At 45.9% G+C, this 12,780-nt stretch overlaps 1 protein-coding gene across 2 annotated transcripts in view; it reads right to left on the bottom strand.

Moving 5' to 3' along the window:
- RTN4 (reticulon 4) overlaps window positions 1–6,982 on the bottom strand; it is a 40,494-nt gene extending 33,512 nt beyond the window's left edge. Inside the window, exon 1 of one of the 2 annotated variants that reach the window (XM_030235615.2) lies at window positions 6,419–6,982. In XM_030235615.2, the coding sequence (XP_030091475.2) occupies window positions 6,419–6,869 (451 nt within the window). In that variant the 5' untranslated portion in view covers window positions 6,870–6,982. The remainder of the gene's footprint in view (window positions 1–6,418) is intronic. The other variant, XM_030235616.2, reaches the window with a different exon arrangement.
- Between the last annotated feature and the right edge of the window lie 5,798 nt (window positions 6,983–12,780).

The following is a 12,780-nucleotide window of genomic DNA, read 5'->3' as shown; positions in this document are numbered from 1 at the left end:
AGGGGATCAGGTACCAACAGCACTACAATAGATTTTGGTCAATACAGGTTTTGCCCAACCATTTCAATTTTTTGTCATTTAAAACAGAACATACAGGAAACCCCAATTTCTTGTCTATCAGTGTGATCATTAAAGGAAGCCTTGGGTTTAAATCACTTTAAATCATCTCTCTGAGCAGACTGAAGGCAGCCCCAGCAGACCTGGCTGAAGCCCATGAAAGAAGGAGCCTCTCTGCCACCAGTGACATTTTTCTCCTCGCTAGTTCCTTTCTGTTCTGAGCTCCAAGCTGCTCTGCAAGGCCTCACACATGCTCTTTCGTCTGTTTTCCTTGGCACTGCTTTCCCTGCCACACACAGGGGACACAGGAATACAGGCATTAAGGAATTTTCTCCCCTGTCAGAAAAGAGGGGAGAGCAGGGTTCAAGGAAAACTGTCACAAACCAGTGCTGACTGGATAAGCAGGAGGATTTTGACAGACTGAGAACATTTTTAACTGGCAACAGGAAAGTTTATATTTATCTCAGTCTTGTGTCTCATTTGAAGACATCTTAACTAACATATTCTCCCTAGCTGATGAAGCTGATGACATGATTGCCCTGCTCATTAAAAAGCTGCCAGTAGAAGCTGGGAGTATCTTCTCAGACAAAAAGGAAGTCTCCCAGTAAAACCATGGTGGTTAAACTGGTATTCCCAATACTTCTACATTGAGAAGGGAGATAAAACTGAAAGTATTTTTTCTTTATTCATCAGAAAGCAACAAATTGAAACAAACCCATTAAAATCATGGGGGAAATCTGTAATTTAAAAAACATAAAATCTAACCTAACTTAAAATCATCATATTTTGACAGCTACAGTTGGCAGCAGATTGATTATTTCCATTTCAAAGATAAAAAACATTCTACTGAGATAATTTGATTTTCTCAGACATTGTGAATATTAATAAGACCATTATTTTATTGCTGTTGTAATAGTTCTTATTGATGGAAAGACCAATTAAAAAAGCCATCCACCAAGCATGTCATCTGTCTGGAGAGCAGGATCTCAGTTCTGGCTGTCCTATGCTGCCCTAAAAACTGAGGCTGCAGAATAAGTAGAAAATATGCAGTGTTTCCAAAGCATACACAGGAGCAATTTCTATTTTAGATCATAAACAAAGAATTTTTTTTAAAACTGCATTAAAACATTACTTTTTTACTGAGGTCTCACAGTTCACTATTTTTACTTGGCAATAATAGCTCTTTTTTCCTCCTTTCATTTCTAAAGCAGCTTGAGAGTTACACAATTTTCCTCCTACTTCATGTATAAGCATTTCTGAATATCTTAAGATAATTTACCTGTAAGCTCCAAGTTGCTTTCCATTTTCTAGCCAATAAAAGACCAAGAACTGTTTCCTTGCCTCCAAACTAGAACCCAAAGGACATTTTCAGATTGAACTATGCTTTGCTAATTTTTCTGAGTTTCATAGTTACTATAGAAACATGCCAGCACAAATAAAAAGAAGCAGCTTTTGTCAAAATATTAACAGAAAATAAATATAACTTCAGCACACCAAGTTACAAAGAAATATAACTCCAGCACACCAAGTGCTCCAGTTGAAGGTTAACCATCCTTTGTTCCTTCCCAGTGCACAAAGGCCAGGATCACAGGAGAGCCATCAAGTAGCTGGGTGTGGCAGAATGGACATGGCCACAAGCAGACAAAGCCTCAAAATCCTCTCTAAACTGTGTGGCCACCACCAGAGCCCCCAGAATTCCAGCAGCATGGGAACTGGGCTCCAAGGTTAAGAAGACTGATGCCTAAATGCCTCCTTCTAAGTAGCCAGGCTCTTGGACTGAGTGCTCTCCAAAATCCTGGGCACTGGAGGAAGAAGAAGCAAAATGAACACAACATCTGCTTTCCCAGCAACTTTGAGAAAACCTCTGACTGGGAATCCTGAACATTCCCCTCAGCTTCCACAAGGGCTGCTGTTTGTGGTTATCTGTGAGATAAGAAAGAGGTTCTGTGGCCACCAGTGGTGATGCAACAAGGCAGTGGTCACTCCATGGCCATGCTGGAAACTTCCTTAAGTACAGGCTGGGAGGAGGGGAAGGAAGGCAAACAAACAGCAGCTCTTCACTGTCTCCTAAACTGTGGTTTGGAGGATTTCATCTCCAAGGGAAAAACTCCCAGTGCAATTCAAAACTTCCCTGAGGGCTACATCATTACAGGGTAGGTGGAAGCTGTGTGGTTTTATCCTGGAAAGCAAGTCCAGGGACACACACAAGGCAAACATACCATTAAACTTGGCAGGACTATCCTTGCACACACTTCTGCTTACCAGAAGTCAGGGCTCTTTGGCTTCTGGAACTCTTACACCAGCTCAGCTACAGAAGCAGGTCCCAGTGCTAGACACTGCACATGACACTGAATAAAAGTGAATAAATAAAATGATCCTTTGTTGAACTCACCAAGATGGGAACATGAAAATGAAGGTTTGCAATACCAGTCAAATTGCTGATTATTCTCCTCTCTACAGATTTTTTTCTAATAAATCACATTCTAAGTTAGATAACCCAGGTTATGAACAGCTCCCTTGGAGCTTTGCTGACTATACTTGGGAAGAGAAAATGTCTTGCACCTCAGAGAAACACTGAAGATCAGTGGGTACATATTTTAATAAATGAAGGGTGCAAATGAAAGTCACCAGTGACAGCATTCAAGGACAGCTCTGGTATTTTCCAAGTCATGCTGCATCCTGTGCTTAAAATGCACACAACTCCTCTGAAGGAGTCCATGCAGACACAGCAGCACAACAGAAAGAAATCTGAGGAGCAAATATGCAGGTTTAGAATTTGGATCAAATGCAAACGCAGGATGAGCAGGGTAAAAGGTTCACTCACTGGGCTGAGCAGAGCAAGTATAGATCTGCATTTATTCAGCACCTCCTGCGGCTGGGCTCAGCCTGGCCAGGGACAGCTCCAGGCAGCTCTACTGACCTCTGCTTGACACTGTCTGGCAAACCTTCCTGAGACCTCTCCTCAGCATGAATGAATTTAAGGAAAAATCCTACATAAGCACATGGAAAAGCTAGACTAATTAACGAACTGGCCCTCCACAACGTTTGCATATGTATTTAACCCAGGTCAGCTGAAGGCAACAGACATACAAGGAAACATCTTTATTCTCTCTGCATGCTGGCCTAGGGCCAGTCTGGTGGATTTCATGTACAGGCTTCTGATAAGTGCAGCTTAACTCCAAAACACACCAGCCTCTTCTAGGAAAGTGATGCATGAGCCTCCTTTTGCAGGAGAATCTAGGGCTTGAAGAAGCAAAGTGGTATCTACTCATCATAGTACCCTGGTTATTCTCACTTTGGGCATCTAGCCAAAAAGAAGGGACATTACTTTGACCATGTATAACTACCTCTGGCTTTTTTTTTTTTTTTTTTTTTTTGCACTCTATGTAAATTCAGGTAAACAAAAGATTTAAGCAGTAATCTTGCCAGACCTGTAGTTTCTGCTACTCACAAAACAGCAAGTACAAAAACCTCAGAAATCATTCAGGAGAACCCAAGTTTGACTGCAGAGTTCCTTCTTGTTTTCTCCTCCTGCAAATATTTATATTAGCTCTTCAGAAGGTAGGCTGTTCTTACCCTGTCAGAGACTTGCATTATATATAATTATGTCACAATGATACTGAATACTCTTAAGTGTGTAACTAAAAGCAATTACAAAGGTTTTCTTTTTAAAAAACACCTCCATATACACATAAAATCCATCTCAATAGGCCATCAAGCAGGCAGTACATTTTTGCTATTGTTCCACTGCCAAAAGGCAGCACCATGGCCAATTGTTGCAGAAAAAAGAAGCCCTACTATTCTCTGCTACAGGCCATACTCTCCTCCTCCTGGAAACACAATTTCAAAGTTATTTGCCTCAAATCCTCATAAATGAAAGCATTAGATTTCAAATATGAAGAGATTTTTTTTCAAAATTTCTAGACTGTGAATTGTAATTTTTCAGTTAGACCTTAAATTCAAACAGCAGAGCTCAAAGTGAGACAACAGCTCTGCAGAGAGCAAACCACAGGGCCACGTGGCTGTCCCTGCCATGGCCACCTCGCCACCAGTTGCAGGCAGCAAATTCATTTTGCAAGTCTCCCAACATGACTGAGAGTGAACTCATTTGAAGCCAAGCCAAATATCTTGACCCAGACAGTTTTAACACCCACTGCTAAATGCAAAACTAACAAATATTTGATGTTTAAATGGATATTTAACATGATGGAAACTAAGTGCTCCTGCATCTGAGAAGGCCAAAGTACTCATGAGATAACCTGGCAATGCTTTTATCAACATAATTTGCTCTCATCCAGGAGTTTCAAGTACAGAGCTTCTAATATTTCAACTCATCATTAGATGAGCATTGTGTTACAACACCTTGTCTTTGGAAACCAGGCCTCCCCCAGATGCCAGTCCTTACTTCAGAGCCCTAAATTAATCATCACTGACAAATTAAAATAACTCCTTGATGCCACTTCTCAGCTGTACTACGCAATTCTCACAGTTAGGTCTCTAACACAGAACTATTTCAGGAATTACTGCGCTCTTTTTGCCTTATCCTTCAGGGGTCAGAGAGGGAAAAAAAAAAAAAAAAACAAATCACTTCCAGAAAACACACTTTCATCCCTCCTTTTTAAAGCAACATGATTTGGTAGATCCTATTTCTTCCATTCAGTTCTGTTTAAACCATCCAGAGCTCTACTCAGAGAACACGCCTAGAAAAAATTCTGTTCATCCATCATATAGAATCCCTCCTCTTCAGTCTGTTGCAAGTTTTTGTCATCATCTGTCCTCCAAATGGTGGAAAGAAAAAAAAAATTCATCTCCTTGGCATATTGCTACATAGAGAGCTTCCAGAAGAACAAAACAAAGTAGGCTTCGTGAAAGACAACAGCACAAGTAACCATAAAGTCCTATCACACATGCAAATAAAATGCATTGTGAAACTTCCCCTGAAAAAAAACTAAATTCAGGTTTTAACAGGCTTTTAAAAAATTATTGTTCCAAATGCTTTTTTTTTAATTAGATCTTGAGTATCATGGCCCCTCATACTGTGGTGTTTAGTTATTATTGAAATCCTGCATCTTGACAACATACCAACACCCCAACAGCAATGAAGATAAGCACACACCATGACGATCTCAAGGCACTTGAATTCGTTTCTTTTCACTGTTTTAGTGGCCTCAAGTCAGCTCTTTTACTTTGAATTAAGGGGAAGTGGAGCCAAAGCACACTCGCAATCCGCATGCAAGGCATTAGTCATGCGGGTCAGCTCCCGGATTAGACCTGAGAAGGGCTCTGGCAATCGGGCAGCACCAGCAATTGTTGGGGGGTGACACGCCCTCCGCTCCACAGCCCTGTGCTCCGGCGAACCCCCACATTACGGGGCGACGCCTTGGAGAAGCCCCAGGTGACTGCCATGGCTAATCCGCGACCATCCAGGACGCGAGGCTGACATTCTTCTCCAGGACTGCCACACCTAGAGCAGCGAGCAGCCTGGCCTCCCTTTGTGCTACCACACATTCCTCCCTGGGTCACCGGTTCCCTCTCGGGGGCTCAGCCCCGCGGGCCGCGGCCGGGGCGCGGCGTCCCCCCGCAGGCTGCGGGTCGAAGGGCCGCGCCGGCCAGGTGGAGGGCTGCCGGCTCCGCAGTCCCTCGCCTCGCCCCTCCCTCCAGGCGCTGTGTTAAACATGAGTAAGATTACAAGTATCTTATGCTTCCCTCCTCCCCCGCGCTCCCACGCCCAAACCCGCAGTGCCGGGCCGCCCTGGGGGGAACCGTGCCTGGGACAATGCGGCGAGGGGAGGGCTCTGCGCCGGGAGAGAAGCTGCCGGAGCCGCGAGTACGCCGCGGATGGTCCCTCGGGACTCGGCCGGTACCCAGGCCAGGGCCGTCCCGCGGGGCTCAGCCGGTATGCCAGACACGGCCGGTGTCTCTGGCCTCGGCCGGTACCCCGGGCTCGCCCCCCGCTCCCGCCGCGACGCGGCCGTTGCCAGGAGGCAGCGGCGGCCTCGCCCCCGGGCGGCCCATGTGCGAGGCGGCGGCCGGGGCGGCGCTTCCCCCTCCCGCCATTAGCATAACACAGAGGGGAGGAGGAGGGAAAAAGAAGAAATTATAATTAAAAAAAAAAAAAGAAAAAAATTAAGAAAGGGGAGGGGGAGCCCTTTCTCCAGCATGAGCTGCGGCGGGGCCGCGGGGAGCGGGGCCGCGCCCGAGCGCGGCTGAGAGGAGGGAGCGATGCCGCAGGAGGCGGCCGAGGGCCGGCAGACAAAGGGAACCTCCCGGCGGGGCAGCGGGGCTCGAGGACCGGAGCGGCTCGGGTGGAAGCTCCCCTGCCGGCCACCGCCCTCTCCGGGCCCGGGGCGGGAGCACTCACCAGCTGAGCCGGAGGAGGACCCTCTGCTCCGGGGGACAACAGCAGGCTCGGGCTTGGGCGGCTGGGGCTGCGCGGGCCGGGCGGGGGCCGGGACCTGCTCCTGCGCGGGGGACGGCGTCGTGGCAGAAGAGGAGGAAGAGGACACAGCTCCCCGGGGGCTCCAGTCGGGCTGCGGCGGCTCCGGAGCAGCGGGGCGGGGCGGCTCGGCGGGGCCACCGAGGTCCAGCAGCTGTGGCGGCCGCTCTTGCGGGGCTGCGGCGGGAGCCGCGGCAGGCTTCCTCTCCATCACCTCCAGCTGCTCGTCGAAGTCTTCGTCCTCGTCTTCCTCTTCCTCCTCTTCCTCCTCCTCCTTCTCGTCGTCGAGCACGAACTGGTAGTTAAACTGTGGCTGCTGCGGCCGGGCTGGCCCGGAGGAGGAGGAGACCAGGGGCGACTGGTCCAGCTCGTCCATGGTGCCTGGAGCGGGCGGAACAATGAGTAGTGCGGGAGCGGGGGGAGGCGCGGGCTGCGCTACCACCGCCGCTGCGGGACCCGCACTCCACGCCCTGTGAGTCACCGCCCGGGAGGCGCGGGAGCGGCCGCCCCGCCCAGCGCCCGGAGCGGCGGCGATGCCGGCCAATGGGAGCGGGAGAGAGCGAGGAACAGCCAATGAAGGACGGGCTCGGGCGTGTCCCGTCATGAATATGCATCAGATGGGCGGGCCCAAGGGCCGGCGGAGAGGGGCTGAGAAGTCGGGTAAAGTTCAGCGTGGAGAACGCGGGTGGGGAGGCAAAGGAGACGGGGCACAGCCCGGGGCCCCTTCATTCCCCCGTGACAAACAGCCTGGGAGCGCGTGGCGTGATTCACCGCTCTCCTCTGCCAGAAGTAATGTCATTCTCTCTTTTTTTGTTGTTTAAACAGCGGCCAGAAACCCTCAGCGATTTCCAGATAGAAAAGGAGATGGCTGAGCTCCCGGGTACGGATGGCGCAGGGCACCGATCCGCCCTAGCCCGGCTTCGCTCACCCTGGTTGTGACGGAAGGATCCCGAGGCATCCCGGGCGCCGCCGCACTGCGGGTCGGGGCAGACTGAGGCGCCGTCCCGGTCCCGATCCCGATCCTGTTCCTTGGGCATCGATCCTGTTCCTTGGGCATCGCGCCGATCACCGCAGGCACATTCCCCTGGGGCGGGAAGTGGAGTCAGCCAGCGCCTTCCTCCGATGGGAATGGAAGTTTTAACCAAAACATGATGCAAAACCTTCCCATGTCTGAAAAAAACCAGAGAGGAGACATTGTCAGAAGAGGCAAACCTGTTTAACCACCCGTGCTAGTGTAAGGCAGCCCCATGAACAGATCTCATCATCTCTTTGGAGTATGAATTTTAATTGTACAAATTCTGCGGGAAATAATGGAAAGGAAAAGAAAAATGAAATGGGAAAAGGAAGGGAAGAGGGAAAAGGAAGGAAATAGGAAAACGTGAAAGGAAAAGGGAAGGAAAGAGGAAAAATGGAAGGGAAAAGGAATGAGATAAAGAAAAGATGGAAGGAAAAGGGAAGAAGAAATTTAAGGAAAGAGAAAAGGGGGAAAAAAGAGGAATGGAAAGAGGTAAGGAAATCGGAGAGGGAGAGCAGAAGAAAACTTGGCACCTGTCTGGTGTTAGACTCTGGTGTGGTCTCCAGCTTTCTGCTCAGATGGAACATTGGCCAAAGCCCTTAGGGCAACACTTAAATTAACTAAAATAGCTTCTATTTGGATGCAATTTCCACCCACACAGCTGCCTCAATAAGACCAAAAGGCCTTATAATTCTATATTTAACACCAGTCCAACATTGTGATGGGTTTTTAACCCACAGATGATTTGTTCTCCTGGATAAAGAGATTAGTTCATGGGAACACTCAGAGCAAGCAGCTGCCAGTTCAGTGAGACACGAGAAGTTGAGGAAAAGAAGAAGCAGCTCTCCTGGCACTTCCCTTGTGCCATGTAAGGTGCAATGGATGCAGGGATGGACATTCCCTGGGCTGTCCCATTCAGCAGTGCCTGACAGCCTGGAGCAGGAGAAGCTCCCAGGTGGGATCAGTTCAGTGCACCTGAGCACACAGAGGGACTGAGGGGCAGCTGGGCCTCACACTGCAGAGGGAAGAGCGGGCTGCCAACTGGGGTTCAACCACCAGCTTCAGTCACTGTCTGAAACATGGGATGGCAATAAGAGAGTGGAGGGGCTCCAAGGGGTCCCAGCACTGAGTCCTCTCTTGCCTCAGAAAAACATATTGTATTCTTTGCATGAACAGTCTGAACCCAAAGATTTGTTGCTGCTATTAATATTGGGAAGGCCATTCTAAGATACCCCCTTTTCTAAATAACAAGAACCTTCCAGCTTTCAGTCCTAATTTTCTCAAGGCCAAGGTACACCCTCTTACCACTTTTCCCTTTAAATTGTTATTTTCTCTGAATTTTAGTTCCTAAGAATACACTTTGCCCAGCCCTTGCTTTCCAAAGCTAATGCTGGAGAAGCTGTGCTGTCACCCTTCCCCCTGCTCCTCCAAGCAGCCTTTTCCTGCACCCAATCCAGTCTCACATCAGGCACAGGAAATTCCAGATGAGATTTTATTTTTCAGGAATGTCCCTATCACTACCAGAAATTACCAAAATAAATGTGCAAAGTATTTTTATAAATACAGTGAGGGCAATGTTGTAATTCTGATGGAGATAAATGTTTCCAGCAGGTGAATAAGCCCTTGACAAACTTTGAGGTCTTAAGATGCCATTCTTTGCCCCTAAGATTTTGGATGTTCATTGACAAATTATCCATTTATCTTTTCAAGTTAGCCCCTTTTACAGTGATATAAGGGAGGCTACAGTAGCAGCAGAATGGAGGTATAGCAAATAAAATACTTTGATTGAATCAGGTCTTTATAATTTCACCAGCAAATCTATGTTTTGCATCTCTTGGTTAAACAAGAAAATGGATTTTAAGAATTCCATTATAACATAACCTAAGGCAACAAAGTACCTTTAAAATTTTGTCAAATTCTGAGTATAGACACGGTGCTGACATATTTAACTAGGGGGATTTTTGGTCATCTACAAGAAGGAAAAATCTATATATAATTTGGCTGATTTTATCAGAATACTTGGAAGAGTATCTATCATCAATTAAGAACAAATGAAAGGAGTTTTTATTTAGAGACAGGAAGTGACTAAAGGTCTTGGGGGAAACAGGAAGGGAGTTCCATTTTCCCTGAGCAAGTCAAATTAACAAGCAAGGGGAAAACAGAGCTCTGTACTACTGAAACTATTGCAAAACACCCCAGGTTTCAACTCTCTGGAAAAGTATTTTACAATTCTGCTAGGAAGATTGACAACAAGTAGGAGTATTTTGCAGATATTAAGCAATTTATTTTACTTAAAACTTAGTTTTCATGAGCTGTTTTCTTATAGCAAAGTTAGGAAGGAAAGCATTCCATGAGAGAAACCCCAGTGGGGATGTGTCTGAATTTCCACAGCAGTGCTGCCAGTGGTTATGTACTGGTGGGATTTTGTCAGTCCACTCTGACCTTCTGCTTTATCTTACATAGAAGTAATATGATATCACAGCAGATCATGGACTAAGATAATAATGATGATAGGGCAAATGCAGTACTGGCACTTCACAGCAGGATCCAACAGAAAAAAGCCCCACATTTGGTCTCAGCCATTTTAAAGGAGGGATTTAAAATTGCGAGGGTGGCTGGATTTCTGTGCCTCCTTTTAAGCTTTAAGGACAATCTCCCAGGTTTCAGACATAATGTCTTTATCTCTGAAGGATAAAACTCTGCAATTCTTTGTTTTCAGATAATGCCAGTGCTGAATCGAACAGATTTGCCTCACGGGTTTGTCTTCACTTGAACACCTGGTGTACTTCTTTTCAAGATCACCAGTGACATATTGTGATAAAATCACTGCTTAGTTTATTAATACAAATGCAGCATATGGAGGGGGAAAAGTGTGAAAACAATAGAACAAAGGGATTTCCATCTCTTGATGGTAACTGAGCCAGGCTGGGCTTTATCAGAATCTTCTGTGGGGCCTTCCTTGTCCTCTGCTATAAATAACATTTTCTTGATGATAGCTTCTCTAACCTGTTATATTCTTTAGTGTTCCAGGCACTTCTTATTCTGGAATTGTTTGATTGGAATCAAACACATCCATTTCTACAGTAAATGTCCCACTACCCATGTCAGTATACAGTACTCTGATTCAGACATTCCACAACACACCCTGTAGTGTTCCTTCAGCCAGCCAGGTGCTCAGCCCATCCATCTGCATGAAGGAGAGCAGTTTCAGGACAGGTCTATAAGACACCAAGTGCCACCTGTGAAAAGCTGCCATTAGCTGTAGTTTTAAATTCCTACATCCATGTAATTTCTTATTGGTCTCTGTAAGCTGTCATTCAGAGAGACCAAAGCTGATGAGTGCCATTAAAATGATGTTACAGCAGTGAACAAGAAATACGTTTGTTCATCAATAAAATACATAACATTTGAAGGGAACCAAAACAATGACGGTGCTTTCCAGCAAATGAGACTATGACATGAAAAACTCACCTGATTAAAGCTGCACAGGGATCCACTGGTAATGGGAATTTGCTTTGATTACTCTTTTTCTCAGAAACAACCCCTTTGGCCTTACTTAAAGGACAATACAGTTAATTTTATGGCTTACTGACACCCCCAAAATTTTCTAATTCTCAGAATACATGCAATTCCCCACATTAGGTTTAATGTTACTACTTGTACGCCCCTCACACATTTAGGAAATACAATTAAATTATTCACTTACCAGTTTTGCCATAATACCTCTCTGGAGGAACATAAGGACCATCAGTTCCATTGGAACTAGCAAAAAAAAAAAAAAATCCATTCTCTATTAACAAAGAACTCTAGATAGTATCAACTGCTATTTCTAATTCATGTTCCCCCTCCTAATCTTTATTTTAAATCACCTCCACATTCCTACTCCAGGTACTGAGCTAGTGATGCTACTCACTCAGTGACTAGAACTAACAACAGCAAGAATGAGCACTCTGAAATCATGGCATTTTACATACAGCATTTTAAGAGCTTTTTTAGAACTTAGGGATTCATTACAGTTATAACAAATTGGAATTTAAGCTGGTTTGCTTTGTAATGGGAAAAGTATATATAATTTATATTAGAGATCAATTTTTGCTCTTTCTCAGCATTGATATTGACCCACTTAGGAAAGAAACAGCCTGGTAACCAACATTCAGGTTATTCCCTTGGCTGCCAAACGTGCCCTAGGAGAAAACAAACAGATTGATGGGGGCAACATTTTCACCATTACTGTAGACAAGGCTCAAGGCATCACTACTGGAATTAGGAAACTGAACTATAGAGGCAAAGTGTGCAGAGGGAGCAGTAGATTGATCTGAACTCATGTTTGAATGGAAGAGTTGCTATTTTCCAGAACTTTGTTTGCTTCTTAACAACTTGTCCCTTCCAAATGCCATTAGCAGCTACAGCAGCTGGAGTCTTCAGCTGGGTCATGGTGGTGCTTGGGGCCACAGAGCATCTCTGACTTCTGGGGATGGAATGTAGGGCAGCTTTGGAAAACACCACCAGGACTGAGGCTTCTTTCGGAGAGTATTTAGGGAGCTCTTCCTTTTATCTGGGTCAGACAAAGATAGGACAGCTAAGAAATGTCCAACATGACTTCCCTGCTTTCTCAGTATCAGTCTAGCTGGTCATACACTGAAGCACTTTACCTCCCTCACCTTTCCCCAGATAAAATATTCCAGCTTTTGAACACTCTGAACAATTTCAGTTAACCATGGCAGTGGCAGAAGATGCAAGGATATTGAACTCCTGATAGTTTTGTAGAAACCAGCAGCTGGCTAAATTAGAGAGAGCAGATGAGCTCTCCTGTGCAGAGGGAGCCAGGAGAACCTGGTGGTTCCCCATTCCACTGGTGTATACATCAGTAGTTTTTCCAAGCCTGCCTGTCTGTCATTTACCCAGATGGCAAAACCAAAAAGGAGGATGAGAGGTGTGAGAATGACTGAAGATATACCAGGATAGAGATGCAAACAGTGTAAGACCTGGGGCTATAGGAAACTTGAATTTGCTTGTTTTACTGGTTTGGAACTAGTTCCTGACTGGTGTAGATAGGGATATATTTTAGGTGAGTCATGCCAGTGGTGAAGGACTACCTAAGTGCAACCAGAGTGTTGGCAAGGGAATAAAAGGAATCCTGTAGGCTAAAGTCTTTCTGATATATCCTGTAAAAAGGAGCAGAAATGAAAAGATACTGAGAAAACAGCACATGGAAAAGGAGGAGCACAGGGCTACTTTAGTCCCTAAAGAAAACCAAAGTTCTTCAGATTTC

The sequence above is a fragment of the Serinus canaria genome, chromosome 3 (assembly GCF_022539315.1).
Source record: "Serinus canaria isolate serCan28SL12 chromosome 3, serCan2020, whole genome shotgun sequence".
Classification (NCBI taxonomy): Eukaryota; Metazoa; Chordata; class Aves; order Passeriformes; family Fringillidae; genus Serinus; species Serinus canaria.
This window is presented reverse-complemented; position numbering and strand designations above follow the sequence as displayed.